This window comes from Accipiter gentilis, chromosome 4 (genome assembly GCF_929443795.1).
Source record: "Accipiter gentilis chromosome 4, bAccGen1.1, whole genome shotgun sequence".
Classification (NCBI taxonomy): domain Eukaryota; kingdom Metazoa; phylum Chordata; class Aves; order Accipitriformes; family Accipitridae; genus Astur; species Astur gentilis.
In genome coordinates, this window is record NC_064883.1 from 8,809,053 (window position 1) to 8,833,247 (window position 24,195).

General features: G+C 40.7%; 1 protein-coding gene across 1 annotated transcript in view; it reads left to right on the top strand.

Moving 5' to 3' along the window:
• The first annotated feature begins 704 nt into the window (after window positions 1-704).
• The window catches only part of SCRN1 (secernin 1), a 43,229-nt gene continuing 19,738 nt past the window's right edge, over window positions 705-24,195 (top strand). The window contains exons 1-3 of the mRNA XM_049798737.1: window positions 705-854; window positions 11,485-11,644; window positions 23,405-23,586. Of these exons, the coding sequence (XP_049654694.1) occupies window positions 11,486-11,644; window positions 23,405-23,586 (341 nt within the window). The 5' untranslated portion in view covers window positions 705-854; window position 11,485. The remainder of the gene's footprint in view (window positions 855-11,484; window positions 11,645-23,404; window positions 23,587-24,195) is intronic.

Below are 24,195 nucleotides of genomic sequence, written 5' to 3' on the forward strand. Positions count from 1 at the left end.
GGAGGTCCCCGAGGGTTCAGCCGTTGGAGGGGCAGGACCCGCCGTGACGCTTCACACGCAGCCAGCAGCGAAGTCCCCAGTCGTGAGGTCATCCCCTCAGCTTTGTGCGGTTTGGCGGACCCCGTATCCGGCGGTTTGAACGGGTAATGAGGTAGCAACCGCATTTTGGATTATCTGCTTTACTTTCTAGACTCAGCCGGTGCGTGAGACAGAGGAACACAAGTTACCCATCCAATTACGACGTGACTAAATCTGAATAAACGAGCCCCTTCTCTTCCAACCCCTAACGTGAAGGGATGTGGAAGGCGGCTGCCGCCTCTTGGCGCTTTTCACGTCCTCCCGCTTTGGCGGCCCACGCCTCGCCGTGGCGTTTGAGGGTGTACCCATCCACGCGAGGGACCGGCGGCCACCGCCCCTCGCCCTGAGGGGCCGCCAGGAGCCGGGACGGGCGCTCTCTCTCAGGGGGGGCGTCGGGAAGACCGCGGGCAAGGGCAGGAAGCGCTCTGAGGGAAGGCTTGGTGCCAACAGGGCAGCCGGCCAGCTCCGCGGTGAAACGCCCAACGGGCGGTCCCGGAGGCCTGCGGTGGCCGTGGAGCAACCCCCGCCCAGGGGACGCCGGCGGGGGGGGGGGCGCGGGGGACCGGCCGAGCCGCGCTGCGCTGACCCACGCGGGGCCGGACCGCAGCACCGGCCGGGACTCGCCGCGCGGAGCGGTTCGGCGGCGGCTGCGCGCGCAGGGGGGAGGGGGCCGCGCGCCGCGCCTTCTCCCACCAGCAGGGGCCGCCGCCGCTGCCGCCGCCAGGCTGAGGGGAGCGGAGCGGAGCGGAGCGGTGCGGAGCGTGAGGCGCGCTGAGGTACGGTAACGGTGCCGGTAGCGCTGCAGGGCAGGGCGGCATCTCCCCGTCCCCTTCCCCTCCCTCCTCTGAGCGGCGGGGCCGGGCCGGTGCCTTACTGCTCGGCGAGGAGGGAGGGTGCGGGGTCTGCGGGCAGCGACCTGTCCGGCGGGGCTCGCCCCGTCAGCGCCGGGCGGTGGTGGGGGACGGGACCGGCGGGGAAGGATGGCGCAGAGCCGGTGCGGGCGCCGTCCCCTGGCGGCGATGTCCTTCGGGCCTCCGCGCACCTGCTCCCGCGGCGGCGGGAGGCACCGCGCCGCCCTGGGCGGGGGCTGCGGGCACCGCGTAACATGGCTGCCCCGCAGGCCTCCCCCGGCCCGCGGGGGCGGCGGCCCCGGCGGGGGCTGGGCCCCGGTGGTGCGGGTGGTGGGTCCGGGGCGGGGGGAGCACTTGGTGTCTGAGGCTGCCGTCGGCAAACGCCGTCCCCGGCTGTCCCTTGCTTTCCGGCTTGAAGCAAGGCTCTCCGGTCTCTGGCTGCCCTGGCTGCCCTCTCTACTAGCTGCTGCTTTCCCTTCTGCTCTTTACGGACCCGGCGTGGGTTGCGTGTCGTCCCCCCCGCCTTTTTTTTTTTTTTCTTCCTTTTTTTCTTTTTTTTTGAAGGTGCCTTTTCATATAGTCACCTTGAAATCTAGATGCCTTCGTGTGCATTTCTAAGCATACTGTTAATGCTCGGGTAGGTATGCAATGGTCTCATTCACTTGAGCAGGCTGATGAGCAGACATACCTTCCTGCAAGAGTCTACAAAACTGAGATCTCTGTTTGTGCTGCTATAATAATACTAGAGGCTATGACTAACCTACCTTAAAAAGACATTTTCTCCAGTACTGATAATTGGGTGGGGGGGATCATATTAAATCAGCATCTCAAGCAGAAGACAGCTTTGTTAGGGCCCTGATCCTACCAGTGCACCACATATGTATAAATCTATCGCTTCGAAAGCGAAAGCCATCCATACCTGTAAGATATGAAACTTTAATAATCCCAGAGAAGTGGTTGTGCTGCAGTACACTTGGCAAATTCTGTGATGCAAACTGTATATGCTAAATTTCCTCATTAATTTAGAAGATAATAAAAACATGAACCTGTGGAAAGTGGAGTGACTGACTCATTTGGTTATAGACTATTACCATTTCAACTATTGGTCTAAAAACTGTTTTAGAGTTGGGGAATTAAAGCACCACTAAGCATGCTGGCTTGTTCATAACATTTATCACAAACCTTCCAGCCAGACAAAAAGAAATCTCAAAACAAATCCTCAGTCCTCAATTTAGGAAGTTGATCTCTGTGAACACAGAATTTCCGCTGATGTGAGATGAATCCAAGACTGAAGTTAACAATAGTGCTGTGAACTGTTCTAAGTGGTTTAGATCCCAGAGCTTACACACAGAGTCTAAAAAGACAGGTGTTATATTGAGGCAAATGTGGTGGATGGAAATCCTTTCTTGATATGAGTAGGTTTTGTCCTCCCCAGAAAAGTATTTCTGATGCTTAGATTTTGAGATTTTTATGGTAACTTCTTTTTTTTGGAAGGCATTTGTAACTTTTTTCCCTGGTAAAGTAGGGCATGGCTTGAACTCCATTTGTTTACTCTTGCTCAGTTTGGTATTTTTGGTAAAGGGTACTGAGTTTGGCTCTCCACCCTTCCCTTCAAAAGTCATCAACCATGGATGCTTTACGCAGTTTGCGTGTGGAAAAGTATGCTAGTTTATGCTAGAAGCTTCTAGTAAGAATTTCTTTCTTTATTATGGACTTGAAGAGTTGTGAAGCTGGATGTTGTCCCTGTAGTGTATTGGCCTTCTCTTTCTGTAAATTCAGCAGATTGAGAAATTGCGCAGCATTGCTATCTATACCAGCCTCTCTGTAAGGTACCCAAATGGCTGGTTTCTGTGTTGTGTTACATCCTAACATTTACAAACTCTGTTGCTAGCTTTGCAACACTTGCTGTTGTTTTAGGTTATATTTTAAACTAAACTGAGACTTCCAACAAGATACTTCTATGCTTTTTAATTTACCTCTTGTTAACATAACAATGTTGCTAATTTGAAATGACTACCAGTCAGTGTGCATTAGCCAGTTGTGTGTGGAGGTGGACAGTCTCACCCGTGCAGTGATGAAGACCTAACTGAACTGCAGAACTGGGTTATGCTGGCCCTTTACAAAGAGAGAAAGCTACATGGCTAAGTATTATGCAGCGGTTAGCAGCTTCTCATTATGAAGTTGTGTGTTGTACAAAGATGCTTTAGATGCCAGCAGCTCCTAGCAAGGGTCTCTGCCCTAGTGACAGAAGCAGGAAAACAGGTGCTTCTCTACGAAATGAAGAGTGTTACAAATATGACCTTAGCTGCTGTTCCAGCCTGCAGTCTACAAAAGGAATAGAGTTCTGTGACTGCTTGGAGACTTAATTAAGTGCATTGACATCCTCTCAGTGAAAAGTCTGTATAAATAATGAATTTTCCCTGTATGCATAGCCTGTGATGGAAATGAGTCTGAAATCTGTTGTCTTCTGGATGACTGACCCTGATTTGTTTTTAAATAGAACTACATTTTCATTAACATAATTCAGATTACTTGAGGCAAAAAATAAGATTCTATCTTCTTTTGAAAGATGCCTACTTTGAAAGGTTGGCTGAGCATGCATTAGACAATTAAAATGGAACTGGTTGGGCAAGGGACTGTAAACTTTTGTAACAGCTGAAATCCTACCATTTGTTAGGACTTGAAATGCTGAAGAGTTTTACCATGCTCATTTGATGGCCAGTGTCTAATTTGTTAGACAGTCTTAAGCAATCTGGCAGCTGTTGCCAAGAATATTCCAAATTTTCCCACATACAGCAAGAAAAATATTTTCAGTTCCTTCCAGGCCTATTATGCATTTGCTCAGTTAAATGACTGAAGAGGGCATACTACTTAGGAAAGCTTTGAAGTGCAACTTGATTTTATGCCTCTGTAGGGAATTGCTACTTCTTGTAATTCAAAAATAAAAGTAAACTTACTAGAGAAAATGTCCATCCTAAATCTCTGACTAGAAGTTTGAGATGTTGCTCATTTTGAGAAAATTCTTGAGAAATTTTCAGCATGTAGTTAATGTAAAAAAAAAAAAAAAAAAAAAAAAAAGAGAGAGAAAAGTTGAGCGTGGCTTGCTTAGTTTCAGCTGCTGGTAACTCCTCTTAGAGATCTTCTCAGACACAGGTTAGAGGGACAATCAAAGTTGAGCACGGCACCTACAAGTGGTAAATTGGTATCATCATTCATTGGTGGTAAGGAAAGAGTCAAACAGTTTGACTAAGGTCTAAATAATGAAATGTCCAAACCAGAGGGACACAGAGATCTGGCATGGTTTTGTACTTTATGTTCAGGAACAGTCTCTGCTTTCTAATTTCTTAATAAATGCAACCTTCCTCTCTCCTGATAAGTCATGCATTAAAATTGTCCAAATTGTCAATTAAAAAAATAACCTTTCAGTGTTTCCTAAGATAAGAACAATATTTTTATTGTGCCTTTCAGTTTGCTGTCTTTGTTTTGTGCCTGCAGCTGAATGAATTTTGCTTTTCATTTCTGTTTTTGGAAACATTGCTTTTCTGCAGGATGCAGAGATCACATGTCTCTGTGCGTAAGACACTAGGCTTGATTTGTAAATGGAAATACAAGCTTGTCTCAGGCTCAGGAAACATCTTAATTTGAAAGTTAAAATGGAGGTTCAAAACCAACAACTAAACGCTGAACAAAGTTTTCACAGTTGTAACTGACCTTTCCTCCTGCCACACTGTTAAAAATACAGAATAGTTGAGAATAAATAATGTGTGGCCTCTCCGATATATCCTTCCCTTCCTAATGAGACAGCCTTGATGCAAATCTGAGGATCCTTGTTCAGATGCTGCCTGTCAGTTTTTCATTGTAAATGTTTCTTGTAGATTAGGTCACTTACCCTTTCTGGTAGCCATGAAAACAGATTTATTGAAATCTTTAAACATTACTGAAATAGTTCAGAAGTATTAGCACAGCTGGGGTTTTGTTTTTTAAAACCCCAAAATATAGTGAGGAAAAGTCATCCTTTAATACAGAAAAAAGTTGTATGCCTTTGTAAAAGGTTTAATGTGTTCTCTGGACTTTAAAAGCAGCTCAAATCTCTTTTGCAATATAAATGTTAAAGAAAATACTGTCATCACCAGAATGCACTCAGAACTTAAAAGCAAGATGTTTAGCAGCCTCTGTATTTCTGGTATCTAAAGCACCTGTTCCAGACCAGCATTAATTTGAAGAAACTAGAAGTGAGGGTGGAAAAATTAGGCTATATGATCAGTAAAACTGGTATTCTGACAAAACTGCTGTGGAGGTCTGAGATGCAGCCCCAGTGTTAACCCTCCTATCCTTGTTTTTGCGGACACCTGCACTGTCTAGAAAACATGATGTTGATTATCACCAGCATTAACAATGGGTTATCTAGGACAGTCACAGGTGTGCTTGAAAAACTGGAGGTTAGGAGAAGTTTAGACTTTACCCTGTACAACACTTTGGTTATGTCTGTGCTTCAGAAAGCTCAACAGTTACGCCAACAAAACTCTTGAAGACAAACTTAGAAAATCTTTGAAAGATGACTTTGTGTGATGTATATATGCAACCTCACTAAGCTGAATGAAGGCAAACTGTATTGTTCGTGGTTCCATCTGTGCTGGAAGACTTGCCTAGCGTAGCTGTGCTGAGTAATGAATGCAGCAATTATACTCCTAGGTGAAGGTTTCGCTTGATCAAGCCAAGTTTTTGCCAGCTTGTGAGTCAAATCATATCAATACAAGGCAAATTTTACAGTTAAATTCTACTCATAGTAACATGAGGTGAATGCTTTTCTATTGTCAGTGCTGGCTGCTTGATCTCACTGAACTTTTCTTAATATCTACTTGAGCGTTGTTTTGATTTCTTGTGCAGAGGAGCTGTAATGGCAGTAGTTGACTTCTCACATAATATCTTTTACTGGTCTGGTATTGCTCTACATGACTGTGACTGGGTATTAGTAAATTTCTAGGCAAGAGTCTATATTGGTGTAGAAAACAAAACTTTTGCATAGTGTATTAAGGGCAGAACTGTGTACCTATGCATCACTTAACATGTCCTAAATGGTGCCTTGTCAGGAAAGGAGTAGATCTACATGTAGGAATAGCTACTTCAGAATTTTTTCATTTGATGTAAATCTTAATTTACATTAACAATAAATCTTAATTAACATTTCAGAAACCCCAGCTAACCTAAGTTGTATTAAAACCAAAGGGTTTTTATATGTGACTTTAGGGGCATCTTTAGCTTTTCTTGAGATAAAGTTGCAGGGCATTAAGTTAGCAGCACTTAAAAAAGTGTGAAGACCAAATATTGGCTCATCTCAATAAGCATGAGTTAAATTTCAAGTTAAATTTTTTGACCTTGTTTTCTCACACTAATTCTTTTTATTGCCCACTGCTTCTTAGTGAGTGCTGCACTTTCATTATAAGCCTATTGTTTTGTTTTCCAATTGAAATAAAAGACAGAGAGAAGACCTTGCTGTTGGCAGTTTTACTGTTTTAGAAATAAGCTTTGGAATCACTTGAACAATAAGTTATTAGAAGAGCTTTAAAACCTAATAGTTCATACTATTGAATTTTTATTTTTAGTATTTTTTTTAATAAGACATGCAACTATGAAAGCTACTGTTGGCAAGCCAGTTTTCACATAATTTGTAACTTTGTAAAACTAGTAATTACTTCATGCTTAATGCCTTCAGGGTATTTTGGCAAACAAGGAAAATTATTTGGCTTGAAAAGAGTTGGTATCTATTTGATATGAGAGGATAAAGTTATTTTTCTGAGAAGTAATTCTATTGTAGCAGTCAAATTCTTGAACTTTGTAAGAGATTATTTCAGTACCAAATTGCAGCTTTCAGAGAAGCAGTACACAGTGTTTGTTATTCTGAGAGAAAAAAAAAAAAACAACCACCAACCCCCCAAAAAAAACAAAACCAAAAAGTCTTGAGCAAGTTAGTATGAAAGTCTTCCTTTGTCCAATTTGGACTCTGACTTGCTAAGCTCAGCGTGCTTTGTTGTGGATACATAGCTATTTCAATTTTCCTGGGTTGGGGGGAAGGCTCCAAAATACACTGAATAATTTATGCCCTTCCCTATTCTCCTAGGAGTGTGGCTTCAGTCTCTGACAGTCATGTGTTTGTGAGGGGAGGATGGGATACTGCAATCTGTCCTCCTTGTCTGTTGCTATAACAGCATTATTTGTCTGTTCCTTTTTTTATAAGTGAAAAATGACATCTAAATGAAGCTTTCATTAGATTATGTCACAACCTTTATGTACAGACTTAAAGAATAACAATTTTATTCCTTGTTGGCCACTCTAGAAGTCCAGTTGTTGACAGATTTTGACACTAATAGTGCAAGTTGTTCCACTTAGAATTTTTGACCCCTCTTAATACATGTTAGCATTTGTAAGATCCTTATACTGTGAAATGGAAAATACTCTAGAGTGAAATGTTCCCATTCTTCCTATTTTCAACCTGAAGATTAGTATTTTGTCTGTGAAGATTTATGGGTTAGTTTTCTTGAGGTGGTGCTAGGCAATAGCACTTCCATGTTCACCCTATTTCAGGAGTATAGTGATGTTCAGATATGTTTATAAAGCCCTGATAATTGTTGTACCTGTTGTCTGGCTCCAAACATTACAATGTGAAACATTGCCCAGTGGATGTTACTCCTTTCTTTCTGCATCAAGAGTACTTATGAGCTCATCAGTTTTACCATTGACAGTAATGGTGATTTGTTCATAGAATTAATTTGGCTTGGCAGTCTGTAAATGAGATTTATTACAATGAGAGAAGATATTAGTAAGGTAACTTGTTAAACAAAACTTCTTCATAGTGAACACAAACTAAGCGAAGTCCATAGTGACCAGGTGACTCTGGGGAAAAAATACGACCACGTGCAATATTGCATCCCTGCTGTAGTATATTTTTATCAAATAAGAAGATAGCAACTGGAGTGTATTACCTTGTGGCTGTCGCTCAGAAGTGGTTTTCCAACCTTTATGCCCGCTGTGATTCTATGTCAATCAAGTGTGATGCCTGTTAACTACCTGAAACTGCAGCAGTTATTATGTAGTGGCATAGCATAATGTACAGCTCTGTCTATTTCTAGTGCTTTCATATGTGGAATGGTTTTGGATACAGCCTATAATAGACTGTATGCTCCCTGTTTCTCTTAACTTGCAGTGGCCCATCCATGAGTGTAAGGGTCTGCAATCAAATCTAGGGCCTGTTGATATAAAGCGTAGGTTTACCTCTGTCTACACTGAAATGTAGCTCTGAGGTATGCTCTGTTGAGAGAGTCAGGCTTGTATGCTAACATGCTCTGTGGTAAAGAATTATGTGAATGGGCAACAAGGTGTTCTTTGAGATTTGTTTGCAGTAATTCCTAGTGTTTTCTAAGGTTTTCAGGATTGCCTTTTGTTGGAGGAGCAAATAATCTGTGAAAAAAGAGTAGGGATTAACAATATGTGGTTTTGTGAGTTAGTCTGGTTTATTAGAGGTACTGTAAAGGAGGAGCATTCTGTTCCTCCTGTAGATGAAAGATGCTTGTTTAGTATTGAGTCGGGATAGTACCTTGTGAGAGAGCAAAGAGGTGGCAAATGCATGAAAATGAGGACAACCTGAAGTTGAATAAGAAAAAAGGAAAATTAAGTAGGCAGTTAGAAATGTCCTGCTTAGATAGGTAGCTGCTAACAGACTGCTTCAGTTACATGGTGGAGGAAGAAGAAGTTCAGTAGTGTTCTGAACAAACACAGGTAGTGGGTGTATCTGAGAAATTGCCATCCTTGTCACATTTAAAATGAACCAAATGAGGTTCTAGGAAAAACTGCTACCTAGCAAACTGAGTAGATTTAAACTGTAGTAGACTGCTAGCTAGCTTCCTTCTCTAGAAACAGAATTTAAGATCCCAGTGCCAACTCTTACGACAATCGTGTTTTCAGTATAAGGTTGTAACATTCAGCTTGCAGTGTTTAACTGTTATATTCTCCCGCTGTATGAAATACACTGTGTGTCGAAGTGAATGCTAGTTATAGAGTAGCTTACTAATACTTTCATACTTAAAAAGTGTTACCAAAATAGCAATTTGGTTTCGGTTCAGTAACTGTTGGTACACCTAAGGGAAAAAATCAAAAACCTCACAAATACTATTGAGCCTGCTTTATTCCAAGGAGTCTGTTGAACATTAGATACCTACAGGTTTTTAATTCTTTCCCCTGCCTACTCAGTCTGTAGGTATGTAGAAGTCTGCCTTGCATACCTTCCAATTTGTTCAATAACACAGTACTGAAGCATTCCTTCTCATCTTTTTAGACCTACCTGGCAATATGTTCGGTATCTAAGTTGAAGAACTTAATGTAATAAAAATTAGTCCTGTGTATCACTTTAACCCTTCTTTCTAGGCTGTTGGATGTCTAATGTCTTTCAGCTGCCTTATGTATTTCAGATAGATCCACTTAGTTTGTGTTTAGAATAAAGAAAATATTTCTTTTGAATACTGAGATCCACAGTAAGACTGCAAGTTATTCAAGACTTTGGCTGGTCTGGCAAGGCGTCAGAAGACAAATTTAGAGCACTAAATGCTGACTTACCTGAAGGTATATGTGAACTCTTAGGGTGCTGGAAAGTAGTTACATTGTCATCACCAAGACAGTGAAATAAATGTATATATTTGGAATAATTCATAGCAAAATACTAAATGGTTTCATTAATGGTGAAGCTTGGGCAACGCTATACAAGTTGCATTTCAGTTTAATCACAAATGCTCTAATGACTTGAAAGTGATAAGAGTACCAATTAAAGTGGGGTTTTGTCTTCATGTCTACCTGCAAGACGCTCATCTAGAACCAATAATGTACTGAAACTTAGTGGCACATGTGCAAGCCTGCAAGTAGGTGTCCTCTGCTGGATGTATTTTATCAGTTGAAGTCATTCCAGCTTATAGTACCTTGTCCTTTCACACTGGTCAAAACTCTGCTTGTAAAAAGGGGTTTGTTTTTTTCCCAATGCATTTTCAACTCAGCTGGCTGATTATTCTTGTATATAATCTCACCTAAATTAAAAGGTTGTGTGAGGTCCCTAGACAATTCATCACCCCACATTGTGTTGGTAGAGGACACCTTTAACACACATCTTGTCTTGAAGTTTTTTTGCAAGGTTGAGCACCTGTATGACCTGTTCATAGTCTACAAACTCTTAAGTGTTTTCTTCACAATTACCACTTTATGGATTATAGCCTTTATCCAAAAGGTATTCTTTCTTTGATTTAATATTGGAAGCCTGCTATGCTGTGAGAAGTGTGTGCTCAAATGGTACTGCTTTAGAAAAATAAAAAGTCACATTTGAATGGTTTGAAAGATGTCCAAGTTAATGATCAAGCCCAGATTTGCACACAACCTTACCCCCAGCATTGTCTTTCAAATAAATTGGCAGCCTTCAAGGGGAAACTTTTGATTGTATTTGTTGTTTCTAAGAAGTCCAAATGTGTGCTGATATTTTTACTTGTTCAGGATATCATGGAGGGAGAAGAGAAATATATTTGTTCATCTTGGGGCTGGAATTTTCTGATGCAATGGTAAGATCGATGAAGAAATCTCAGACATCTATGTTGAGTGCTATTTTAACAGTAAACTGTTTAACTGCTATTTTAGCAGTAAACACCCCACCTTTTTCTTCTGTAGGCATATGTGCCAAAAGTTTCCCTGAATAGTGGAAAAAATGCGGGATATGGCAATGTGCACAAGACCAGCTATAGTAGTGTCATAGTCCTGAAACAGTTGACATTTTTTTATTAATATATTGTCATTGCAAACACTTAAAATCTTAAAATACCTGTACTATCCTGTAAGCATTTTAAAGAATATTCACATTAGCCTGCATAAACAATTAAACTGCAGTCAGTTAACTTTAGGTAAGAGCAGCAATGCAGACAAACCACAGTGAAAATAAAGTGCAATTAGTGCTTCAGTCTCTCTCTGATCTATCTAGATAAATTGACAGACAGTTTCTTATGTAATTGTGCTGTATTGTTGTTCTGTTTCTAGTTACACCATTGTCTTCCCTCAGGAATCCCTCAAACATATTTCATCTTTTCTTTTTTGAAATATTAAACTGCATGGAAGCAGAGAGAATAAATTATTTAAAATTATTCTGTGTCTCTGCACTTGTCTGAGTCAGCAGAATACATCTAGGTCATATGTTCCCAAACAGCTCCGGTGCAGAATATCCTCTTTCTGTGGGGACTAAGTAGAGTCATTAAGGTACAGTTATCTTGCCTTTTTTCTCTCCTTTATGCCTTCACAAGGCTTCGGTGAAAAATGTCTGAAATTACTGTAATTCTTTTTACTAAATCAAGATAAGCTTCCTTTGAGCTGTCCTGTTCTTCCATTATCATTGGACAACCAAATGACAGATAGAGGGAATGTATTGTCTCTTAGCTACAACAAGTAGCAGTAGACTGAATGATTCTCTCTCTAATGCATGCAATTATGAATTCAGCAAACACTAGTTTTGTTTGTTTATTCCTCCTTTCCTTTCCAGGATGGCTGCAGCTCCCCCAAGTTACTGTTTTGTAGCCTTTCCCCCATGTTCTAAAGATGGGCTGGTGGTGTTTGGAAAGAACTCTGCACGGCCTAGGGATGAAGTACAGGAGGTGGTCTACTTTGCTGCTGCAGCTCATGAGCCAGGAAGCAAAGTTGAGGTAAGGGTGAACTGTTACATTCAAACTGTGAGAAATTACTGTTATTGGAAGAAATGATTGCTGTCTTGTTCTCTTGTCAGATTGTGGAGTTCTTGTTCCCTTCACTCAAGCCTCTCTTGAGTAGAGAAGAGACAAGATTTTTGCAAGTCCTGAAAGTGAAACTCAGAATGTAACTTTTTTGTTCAATTGAGGAAAAATCCATGATCTGTACTTTCTCCAGCAGACAGGCTGAATTGTTCACTTCTCTGATTCCTGGACTGTGTAGCCTATCGCTTGCCTTTTCCTTTTAAGGGAAAAATGTCCTGGCTAACTGGAACTAGAAGCAAATTTTCGAAGTTTGTCACTTGCCATTTGAATTGTTCTGATTCATGGTGGTTGTCTGACAGCTGTAATGGGGCCTGACTATGCTAGGCATGTTGCAAAACAGGTAGCCAGAAATCTCTGCCTCAAAGAACTTGCACTCTGGTGAGGGAATGTGAGAGGAGGAAAACAAGAGCATAAGCTTTGTAAACCAAACATAACTCTTGTACATACAGTTGGCTTTGATGACCTGTTCTGCAGTTGAGGCACCTGCATCATGGTCAATTTTCAGTGCTGTGGCTTCTCTCCAAATCCAAGCAGGATGTGGAGTCCTGAAGCTGGACACTGATGCAGGTTGAAAGGGACCCTGCTGGAAGTAATTTTAATTATAGTCTGTTACTGCAACCTCACTTTTTAATGACAGGACAAAGGAAAGGATAAGCGATGTGGAAGGGTGAAGCAAGGGGACAAATAGAACAAGACAACAGGAAGGGGGAAAACTGTGAAGTGAAGGTGGAATGAAGAGACTGAGGCAGCCAAATGAAAGACAAGGATTGGTGTGGATAACCATTTTAGCAAAGGACACAGCCTGATCTGCATTGTCAGGAGTTTTTAGAGTCCACAGGTTCTTGCTCTGGCTGGCAACTGGGAAAGCAGGAGCTGTGAGGTTCCCTGTGTTCAGCTTCCTGCTGTCCCTGTGGCTGTGCAGAAAGCTGAGGACACTAGGTGTTCTGCACCAGGCTGGCGTCTCTCATCCCTAGAGGTCCTTTATGGATATAATCGTCACTTCCCCAGAAGAGGTCCTAAGGCCAGTGCCAGTTTTAATTCTCTTTCAAGTGGGACAACTTCCAAATTTCAGAGGATTTGGTGCTGTTCTTTCTAACAGTTCACGTTCTCTTCATTCTGTTTGCTGACAACATCTAGTACAACTCATGCATTATTAAATGGTTTAATCTTGGATATATAGAAATCTCCTCCCCCTGTCCAAAAGCACTAACTGCTGTTAATTGCAGTGTTGTATTGGTAGCACAGTTCTAGACTTGAGCTAGTATAGAGAACACAAGTGTGACAATAAGACAAGAAGAAAACTTCAGAGCAGTCTTTTTAAAGCTTCTCTTCAGAGAACTGGATATGAAAAAAATTTCTGTTATTGTGGGAGAAGAACTTCCAAAAGCTGCTCTGGAGTGTTTGTATCCTTAAAGGAGAATACTTTGCAAGAACTTAGAGTACTTGATTCTTTCAGTCTCTTTGCCCCATATCTTACTTTTTGAGATTGTCATAATTCACTGAAGGGTATAATTAAGCCATATATAATCTATTATGATCTCTCTCCCACCCCATGATTAACCAGTTTAATGCCTTTTATAGAATTTAGTCATAAACTGGCCTCTTTTCTAGTCCTTTTGGAAGCAGGGAGCACAATCCCTTTGCATAGTACCCCTTCAAATGTTGATTTTTTTTTTTTAAATGAAGGTAAAGTTTGTTGCAATGTGGTGAGGATGCACTTTTAGACAAGGGACTGGAGTGAGCTAATACCTTTTTTTTTTTTTTTAGGGGCTTAAGCCCTAATTAGATGGTTACTTTGGCCTCTGCTAGTCTATGCTACTGCATAATTCTTCATTAGCTAGCCTGAGGTTTTGCAAGTACAGTGGTGTACAGAAATATACAGACTCCAGACATTTACCAAAATTCTTCCTGTTTTCTCCCAGCACAGAATAAAACATCTTCAGTTGCTCTGGGAGTAGTGCAAGCAATCACTTATCTCTGCATTGTTGTCACACTCAGCACTAAGTATTGTTAATGTTTTTTTTTTTTTTTTTTAAAAAAAAGCCTCATGTGTATTTTGAGTAGACTAAGCTGGTTAACACAAGATACAGATTTTAAATGTTTTATTGGGTCTAAAGGCTGTCTGGTAGCTTTGCACAGTCCTTTAACTGCTCTCCTTTGGACAGACCTAAACATAGATTTTAGTTGTTAGTTTTTCTTTAAAGTTCAAGATTTTTTTTTTCCACCTTCAGAGACAGAAAGAGAGTGCGTTCACTCAAACAAGTCTAGCAAATATCAATGTTGTAGAGTAATTCTCTTTAGAAATAATCCCTTTTTTAAATTTTCTTTTAAAACTGGCCACTTCAAAGGTCTTTAAAAAAGTATCATAGTAATCCCCTTTGCTGTAGGAATTGTGAAAGATTGACTGAATCAATTAAAGCTCTACAATCCAAGTTTTAGGCTGCAAGATTTGATTCTAGATTTTTGCTGGTTTATGAACTTAAGGACATTAGTGAATAAGAAGATTGCAATTTCAAACATGCTAACTCTTTGTGATAGATCAGAAGGTGTTCAGTTTTTGCTAATTAGCTGAAATGTATGTATTTCTCCAGTTATAGGGAGAGTTATATGTGTCTAAGACTATTCTTGCCTTACGACAAATGCATACTTATCTATAAGCAGAGTTTGCACAAAGCCTGTTAATTCCTTGTGTGCTGTTAGTGGTACCTCTAAAAGTTAAGAAAAGCTTTAAGGAAGGGCTTGAATTCAGCTGCTTCACGTTTTTTAAGTAGCAGGCATGCAAAACTATATCCAAGTTTTAAGCAAACTTATTGAGCTGTCAGAGGTAATTAGCTAATAGGGGGAGTGGAGAGGAGTGTCAGAGCTTCTAGATGTAGCTGTTGACATATTCAGAATTATTACTTTGTTTTTTAAAACCCATGAAAACTGCCAACAGTTCAATTATCATTGGGTATTTTTTGTTTATTTTTGGTGGGGTTTTTTTTGCTATAGCTTTCCTTCCCTTGCATTTTCTAAAACTAACTAAACAGGTCTGATAAAATTAAATGTCTGAGAAAAGTAAATGTATGAGATTTTGCAAATGGAAAAATGTGATTGACCAATTTCATGCTACTGTTTTTCTAAGGCAGTAATCCTTTGTGCCTCTGACTAAATTTTCCCTCTCATCCATCCTAGCACTTTTTTCCCCCAAATGAACAGCTTTTCTCTCCCTTCCATATTGTACATTTACATTGATTTCTTATGTTAGATATATGATCCTTTACCTTCACTGGGCAATGGTAGTGGACTTGCTTTTCATTATATTCTATTCTTTGCAGGTAATGTAATCCAAAGTGTATCAAATTTTGATTACTTCTCCATGACTGTCGCTCACATTCTGAACTTCTGTTAAGAGGTAGTTTTCAACATAGTAGCAACATGGGTTGTTTTATAAGACACTCTCAGGAAGTCTGTATCCTATTGATGTTCTGTGCTGCTCACGTTTGCAAATGTGATAATGCACAATGTAACAAAAGATGGCAGAGTAGTTCAGCTAGATTATTGCCATAAAGGAATCCGGCAGTCTATGCTATATAGCTATCAGCTAGTTTGTGGCAAGGCCTTAAACAAGGGAATTCAGTGAATACTGCAAGTCATTTTAAGCTTGATCTTTGTGGCTCAGTCTACCAGACAAGTAACCCTGCAGCTAACTCATCAACATAATTCCTTCCCTCCATGTCAGCAGGTTCCCAAGACACTGAACAATGGGGCTTTTCATGAAGGTCTGTTCTGTGTGTGTGCGTGTGTGTGTGACAACTTTCTCCAAAGTTTGTTCTTGTCTTGCATTGCAATTTTGCAGTGGCAGATGCTGATTAGCACTCTTCCTTGTTGTAATGTCAGTCTAGTAAACTTGTGCATGCAGGTAAAATATTGCTTCCTTAAGCATAAATAGGGTCCTTTTTTTAATTCTTCGACTAAAAGTAATTGCGTTCATTTTTCCCCACACATGGATTTTAAGAATTTTTCATGTGTTAGTGAGAATTCATGTTGTAAGAGTTTTAAGATGCAAGCCCCTCTGTCTTATTTTTAAGGTAGATTTTACTGACCAGAATTTTATTGTTTAGTAACGTGCTGCTTGCTGTGGTTTTCTTTCCCCTGAAGAAGTCTTGGGTGGATGACTTTTTCTTAGCTGAATTTTCCAGGTGGATTTTTTTTTCCTTTCTTTTAGATCAACCTCCTTTTCTTCTAAATTGACTTTTATCCATGATTTGAAAATAGTCATGGTTGCTTGCTTCGGTATAGATCTGTAAAAGCTCTTTTATCTTAATGTCATGCAACTTCTTGTGGAGGAGTGGAAGGGAGAAAAATAGAAAGGATGGTCTACAACAAAGTCTATCAAATTGTGGAATATGCAAAATTTTTCTAATACATTGATATTAAACAGTCTTCTGGGCTTAAAGCCAGCCCTCTGTGGGGTAGGAAGAATTTTGTATTTTCTAAAACTTCATGGCACAGTTATGCCTCAGTTGGTTTTGGGGGTATTTTTATAGTTTGGGATTTTGGGGTTTTTTTTGTTTTTTTTTTAAGGCTACCTTCCTACCTCCCCTTTCTCTGAGTTTTCAGAGAAGCAGTAAGATTTTTTTGCTGTGAATTCATCTGAGCACTGCAAACATAAAAACTCACCTGAAGCTAACTGAGGGGTCTCTGGTGTTGTAAGATAGATATAAAGCTTGGAAAGTAGACTTTGACTGTATTAAAGTTGGCTTTGTATTTCCTGTAGGCATCTTAATTCTGGTATTTGTAACATAATCACCAGGCATCATGCCAGTGCCATAGTTTAATTCTGGTATACTTTGATTCCCTCTTTTGCCAGCTGTTTGTGTTATCTGCGTTACATCTTAGGGTAAGATGTTCAGAATCTGGTAACAGAAGCCAAGCATCAGCTGAATCTACTGAGGTTTGCTCTTTGGGAAACCTCCAGATTAGATTGACAGTGCCACACTTAGTCAAGTTACTGCAGCTGTGAACTTGAACCTGGGCACCCCCACTATGATACCTCCATGGGTAGATGCTGACTTGCAGGAAACCTTGATGAAACACAGCAGTGTTCGTACCCATGATGAAGCTTTTAATTTACTCTATGTAGATAAAAAAGGTTGTAATCTAAAAGCTTACAATTCAGAGATAGTTTAGGAACTTGCTTTTTCTTGCCTCTCAGCTGAGACCTGATAATTGGCTCTGTAAGCAGCCTGCAGTCAGATGGCTTACCTCAAGCCACCTTGTTTAAGCTAACCTTCAGACTTCACACAGAGGTAGAGGAGAGGCCCTATGCAGACAGACAGCAACTAATAAAACAGAGAAAGTGGTTGCTGCCTACAGCAGAGTCTATTGCTTGGCTAATGTGAGCTTTTTCTCTGTTCTGCTCCATTGCAGGCCACTGGCCTTTAAACTAATGTGTTTGACTTTGCCTTGTAACACAATGCACAAGCTGGCAGAAATTCAGAGATAGAAGCCTTAATCCCTTGGATGTTTCTGCCCTCTCAAAGCCTCTGTTTTTACTGTAGGAGTGCTGCTTCTTTGCTCCCTACTGCTATCAAAGCAAAACTGGTTAGCTTGAACTATTTTTTTCTTAATATCTTTAATTTTTTTTTTTTTTTTAATTGGAACAGAAAGGAAGAGAAGGGAGAGTGCTGGAATTGTGTGGGGCAAAAAACTGCCAACCATCCTGTCTTGACCCAAACTGTTTATTTGTGGCAAAACAGATGTGTGAGTAGGTATTTCAAAGTGGCCAAGCAAAGAAATCTGTCCTAGGATATCTGAGAGTTCCAAGGATATCTCTGTGGGCTTTTTATGGCTTCTTTGAAATCTGTTTCTTACTGTTTTAAAAAAATTAAATTAATAAGCTTCATCCCTATTTCAGTTTTACTTTTGCTCATCACCCAGGAGACTGCTAGATTTGTAACTTAAAAAAACAAGAAGTAAATTCTTGACTGCTAAATCAGCTCTGACATGTAGTGTCTCCAGAGGAGTGTTCTCAGCCTTGGGTACCTTGCTGCACTTTGTGGTATTTTATTTGTTTAAAGATTTTTATATTTCATTTTGTTGAGCACATATCCATACTGTGGCTTACCTGCCTGAGGCTCCTTGGTGGCTTCATAAAGCATGTTGGAGTAGGTCAGAGGGTGTGCAGTTCTGCTTTTTAACAAGGGAACTGTTTGGCTTTTTCTAGCTTCTCTAATTCTTTTCTAGAATAAAATCTATCATCCTTAGTCTTCAAGGTAAAGGACATTGCTGGCCATCAGAGGCATACAAATTCAAATTTTACAGTTACTGGTTGCAACGAATAGAAACATAGGAACAATACACAAATACAGAAGCTTATGTAAAGTGTACTAGGGCCTTCATAAAAAGGAAAAACCTGTTCTTAATATGAAGAAGTAAGGGGCACTCTACTGTGGCAGAAATTGGTTTTGTTCTGTACTTGTGCACTTAGTAAATGCTGCTGTTGTTTATATCTGGCTACCACATGAGGATACAAGTAATGTATGTTTTTGAAAGCTAGCTACCTGAGGATTCATCCTGCCACTGGAGAGACTTTTGTTAACCATTGTGGTTTGACTATGTGACTGCTAAGAACTAGGCCTGACTACTTGAGATGCACCCAGGCTAGGTTAATCCTGGTGTATGGCTGTCCCCTCCACTGCAGCACAGCAGTTGTGGTGCTAGGAGAAGATCTCATGGCTGAGCTTAATGGGTGTTGTAAAGCCATCCAGGTGTCTTTCACTGTATACCTAGTGCTGCTTGGTGCATAAGCAATCAGTGGTAGCAGCATCAGCTAGCCACATCTTCTGTATTGCGTGCTACTGCTTGCATATTTCTCTTTTCAGAGAACGGTTATTCCCGCTCCTTTGAGCTCTATTGTGTTTGTTCCTGTAAATAAGCAGCAGAAGAATTATCTGTAAAACAAATTTTATCACACACAGGAGATAGTCTGCGGGGCTTTCTTGAACAACCATGTTCTAGCTTTCCAGTCCCCCACTTCACCACGATGGGAAGGCCCAGGTAGCCCATGTCACCTGTGGAATCACCTCTCTAGGCAGTTCCAACCAGGCTGCCAGTCTTGATGTCTTGATGGCCACAGAGGCAGCAGGCTGTGAGACTGCCTCATCACATTTTTGCTGTCCCCCTTTTGGAAGGGGTTAAAAGCAGCTGTGGTGCAACTTCTTGAGTTACCGCAATAGTACAGATATTTTGCCTATTTTCAAATACATGCTATGGTACAGCAGTGCTTGAAGTAATTAAGCAAAGGTTAATGCCAAGTTAGAGCCTGGATCTGATGAGGGGGTGGTGTGGGGGAATCTCTTTGTGTAATCTAGAGTCTTATGGCCCTTCTTCAAAGATCATTTCTTTCTAAAACATTCCCTGACTATTGCCTTTGTTATCCAGGGCTGAAGGCAATGTGATTTCATTGATATTTCATAATGACCTGACTGATGGGGCTAGAAATCAGGCTTCTGCAGCCTGAGTACAGTAGAAGCTGCACAATAGTTTCTTTTCATTAATGAAAGAAGAAATCTCTTGTGCTTATGACTGTCATGTCTGTTTTTGGAATATCTCCAACATATCTGCATGCCCTAGCTAGGGTGGGAGGTACATTTGTGCCTTGTACTATATTAGAACTGCCTTGGTAAGATTCTTTTCTTGATACCATAAGTGAAATAAAAGAAACATGATTAGTTTCCAGCCTGCTCAATTCTCTTTAAAGTTATTGGCTGCAACTCTTGTATGTGAAGTCTCTGTTCTTTACTTTTATATTTCCTGATAGGAATTTACTGTCACAGGGCATGATGCCAGTTATGCTGCTTTCAAGGCTGGAGTTCTAGCAAATCAATGGAGCCTGACACCACTCACTCACAGCCTTTGCCACCAAATGTATCAGTATTCTTCTGTTTTTAGCATTCATACTCAAAGAAAAATGTTAGTGTTGGGAAATGCTGAGGCTGGATGCTTCAGGAATTTTAAAGACAGGGTTGGTAGCAAGAAGAATCACAGCAGTACCTTATGTCTATTTTATTTGTCATTGCCTAGTTTGGCACAGTTCTCAGTAGAACAGGCTGCTATGCTGTTGTGCTGGAGGGATTTGCCAGATTGGTAGGGTGTAGAAGAGGGGACAGGGAGGTTGTGGTTTGTGCTTGCTTTTGAAATCTTGTCATCTGAGCTCCCTTTTCTAGAGATCTAGTGGCCAGTGAGGTTTTTTGGTGGATACTGTTGTCTTTCCCCCACTATTTCCTTTCATGTCTGAGCTGTTATAAGCATATGTTCTGATTTCTGTGGAATAGGTAGCAGTGGTTTGGTATGCTGCAAATCCAGTGACTGCGTTTAGTTGAGCTACCTTTAAAATGGATGTGTCTTGGCTACAGGTGGGTAGCCCAGTTCCTCTGTTTCCTGCATGAAGGTATTCTTTTATCTGGAACAGTGTTTTCTGATGTTATTTTAAGGGTGGGGGGTGGGTGGTGGAGTTATGAAGAGTGGGAGGTTTACATTAAAAATTAATAATCTATCGTCACAACTGGACCCTAGTTTTTTGAGCAGCTCATACCTATTATTAACAAATATAAGCCAAATGCCTCCTTAATGCATCAGTCCTATTGAGTGCCTACTTTTCTGCTTACTGGAGTAAATAATTCTAATGAGAAGGTAAAATCTCATCAAGGCTTTTTCATCATCAATAACCGTGGCAAAGGACTGTTGAACAAGAGTTGAGTCAATGGTAGTTTTACAAGGCCTGTCAGCTACTATCAGATTGGAATGATTTTCTGTTATTTAGGTCTTCTAAGGCAATTTATATAAATAAAGCTTGAACATTGTCTATGTACATGAGTTATTCTATGGAAGCTGAAAATAACAACATGAAAATATGGTCCATGTTCACTTGCCATTCAGTTGGGGAATGTAAAGAAGCAATATAGAAGGTGACAGCTGTATTCCGAGGTGCGGAGAGAGGCCTCTGGATGTTTTCTGGCCTCTGATTACATAGTTACAAAGCACAAAAGCACTTTTTTCAGAATGCGCTGCATCCTTCAAGTAGGGGCAAACAATTTTCTCTTTCGCCTTTCTCAACTGCTACCATTGACAAAAAAATCTTTATAATGAATAGCAGCTTTGGAAATGCTTGATTTCGGGATGAGGCCCCAAGTAATAAGCATTGGTAGCAAGGATAGCCAGAATATGTTTTGCAGAGAAAAGACGTTCAGCATTTTTTTAGCCTGTTGCTTTTCAGAGTGTTTTCATCGTTATTCCTTCTAGAAAATCAAAGTGTCAGTGTAAGCAAGCTCGTATAATAGGGCTATTCAGCCCGAGAATGCTGTGCAAGTGGGGGTTTATGGAGTGCTGAAGTCTCCTCCACACTGCATCTAGGTTTTTGCTTTCTGCTGCAGAGTTGAGAAGGTTCATGTCCTGGATGGCTCTGCAAGATGGCTCCAGCTAGCTGACCACCTATGAGATGTAGGGAGCCAAGACTTGTGCTGTGCAGGGGTTGATGTCAGTCTGGCTGCAGACTTGTCTCCTGATAGCTGCTTGGGTCATGTCTTCACATGTAATGTGGGAAGGTGCTTGGCCCAACCCCTTTTCCTGCAGCTGCAGCTCCTCCTTTGCACATCCAGGAAATTCAGTTATTGTCTGTTCACTCACATGCATGCATTAAGTGCTTATCCAAACAGCACTGAGCTAAAGCTCTGAAAAAAATTTGCACAGAATGTCAAAAATGAGATTTGCTTGCTGACAGGTCAAATGGAGAAGGGGGAGTCTTGATAAGAAATAGCTGCTCTGGCATGGTTTGTTTAGAAAATGAAACAAAGGGTGAACTGTAAAGTGTTTCTATTACTTGGATCTTAGCTCTTGGCCAGTGCCAGATGTTGTTGCACTTCAGTAGATGAGGAATCTGCCTCCACAAAATCGTAGTGGATTCCTATATAAGCAATTTGGTCAAACAGCTCAGTCAAATATTAGGGATTTTCTTCAACAAATACAGCAGATAGGTCCCTGCCAGGGTCTTATTGCCTAAGCCAAAAATAAAAATTAAGCACACAGCAGAAAGGAAAGAGGAAGCATGTCCCTACTCTATTTTTAATTCCTTAGAATGAAAAAATTCCCCGTACCTCCCCCCTTTTTTTTAATCATGTGTCTTGCATGAGAAATCATCCTCTTATTTCACGTATAATTTGCCTTGTTTTATAGAAAGATGGCAGTTTGACCTGCTTGCACACCATTTCTAATGAAGGTCGCAAGCTCATTTCTTATGTTGTTCTTGCATGGTCAGAGTGAAGGCCTCTAAAACTGCCATTTCTTATCAAAGATGGTCTGTTATATGTTTTAATTGCTTGCTAGACTATTACTGTAAAAATCATTGCTCAAGACTGGAGGCTGAAGATGATCATGCTGTGTAAAGCTTAGAGGGGGAAAGATAGGTTAGAAAAAAATAATAATCTAATCTGCTAATAATCTTGGACTGATTCCTTTGGCTTTAGGTTTTAATATAGACACAGCATGCATTTTCATGGCAAACAACTTTCAGTCCACAAGTCCATTCTGCTCATCCTGCTCACTTTGATATGTCTGACCAAACGTTCCTCCAGAAAAATGTTGCAGATTACTTCCTGCAAGGAAGATGTTATGACAGGAATGCTGGACACTGAGAACTGTCTCATAAATACCACAGACAGTTTTAGTTTCCTCAAAAAAAAAAAAAAAAAAAAAAAAAAAAAAAAAGTCTGTGGAGTTTGGTCCTTGAAGAACTTAATGTGACCTCAGTAGAAAAATGTAAAGCCTGTTCCTATGGCTTGTACAAGCCAATGATCTAATGATGGATCAAGCTCTCTGCCATGCTGTCTGGGAAAACAGTGCTTGTTTTTAAGTCCTCGAGCAAGGGAACAGTAAATATATTTGAAAGATAACATATAGTTTCTTTGGTCCTTGCAGTTTCAATGACCTCTGCAGCCTTCCTTTGTATTTTTGACTTGTCAGAATATATCCACAGACCTCTGATTACAGTAGACCATTTAAAATAGCAGAAACATCAGTTTTAAGCAAAAAGCAATGCCTTTTTTTTTTTCTTGTGACTGTTTATCAAAGCATTCCACTGAACCTTTTCAAGGCTTGTGGTTTTTTTTTGTTTTTGTTTTGTTTTAAAATCTTTCTACCAGCAGTCTCAGTCCTGGGGGCAGCTGCAGGAAAGGCAGCAAGGGAGAGAGGGAAGCCTTCTAATGTACTTTATCCAGTTACCGTTGTTACACTATTACTTAATAAAGTACTGGAGATTGTGGTTAGCTGAAATGGTAGAATGGTTCGATGTTGTTACTATGTACAAACATGATGTGTGTTTCTTTACTGCAACAGTACAGTCTGTATACTGCTGCTTTCCGCTTATTCTAGCACTTGGGTTCTGCTTGACTCTTTGAAGCCCGCAACTATCAAGAGAGATGTATTTTCCCAGACTTTTGCAATGTAAAGTTGTAAAGGTTAAAGCATGAGAGTTAAAAGTTGTTTAAAAAAATTCCCCGCTCATACACAAAACATGGACTTTTTTTAAATAACATGCATCCTGTCTGTACATCGAAGTCTTGTGTTACTGCAGTCACAGTATTAGATAAAGTGCATGCAATTGTTTTGCTTTTTCTCTTCCTGCTCTCTCTGCAGTGCACGTATATTGAGATTGAGCAGGTGCCGAAGACTCATGCTGTTGTGCTGAGCAGGCCCTCCTGGCTTTGGGGGGCAGAAATGGGAGCTAATGAGCATGGAGTCTGTGTAGCTAATGAAGCCATCGTGACCAGAGAACCAGCTTCTGAATCTGAAGCCTTGCTTGGAATGGATCTTGTCAGGTAGGTGGCTTGCTAAGCTGTGACCAGCCTTTCACACAACAAAGGTTTAGATGACGATACCAGGTAACAGCTTTGTGGTGGTGGCGGCATTGGGAGATTTTAAAACAATATAAGCAGGAGACCTATCTCGGCAGAGCTGCAGACACAGCTGAGTTAACACTTGGAATCTGGATTTGGCTACCAGGTATGTACCAATCTAATGTGGGTTCACTAAACCTACCTTGTCTACCTACCCTACATTCTAGCAGTGGTTATTCTGACAGGATAAGAGAAATGATCACATTGTTAGTAAGGAACTGCTAACTAATTTGTAACGTCAGACTGCTGGTGTGCCCTGCATTCTCCCCTACTTTACAACATCCTACTCTGACCTAAAAATCTTATCCTGGGCTTATAGCCAACTGTAGGCATAAACAAACTACTATGCCTCATTTCAGCCCATGCATTCCAATGCAAACCATTGCCCTTATTTGAATGCTGGCAAACAAACTCCTGTAAGTCTGTTCATTGAAGGCTGTCTGCCTAAAAGGCTTGTGCTGCACTTTAAGTCTCAGCCTGCATGCTGATCTTGTAGTGAAGAGAATTTAAAGGAGTGTTGGGTGGGGGAAG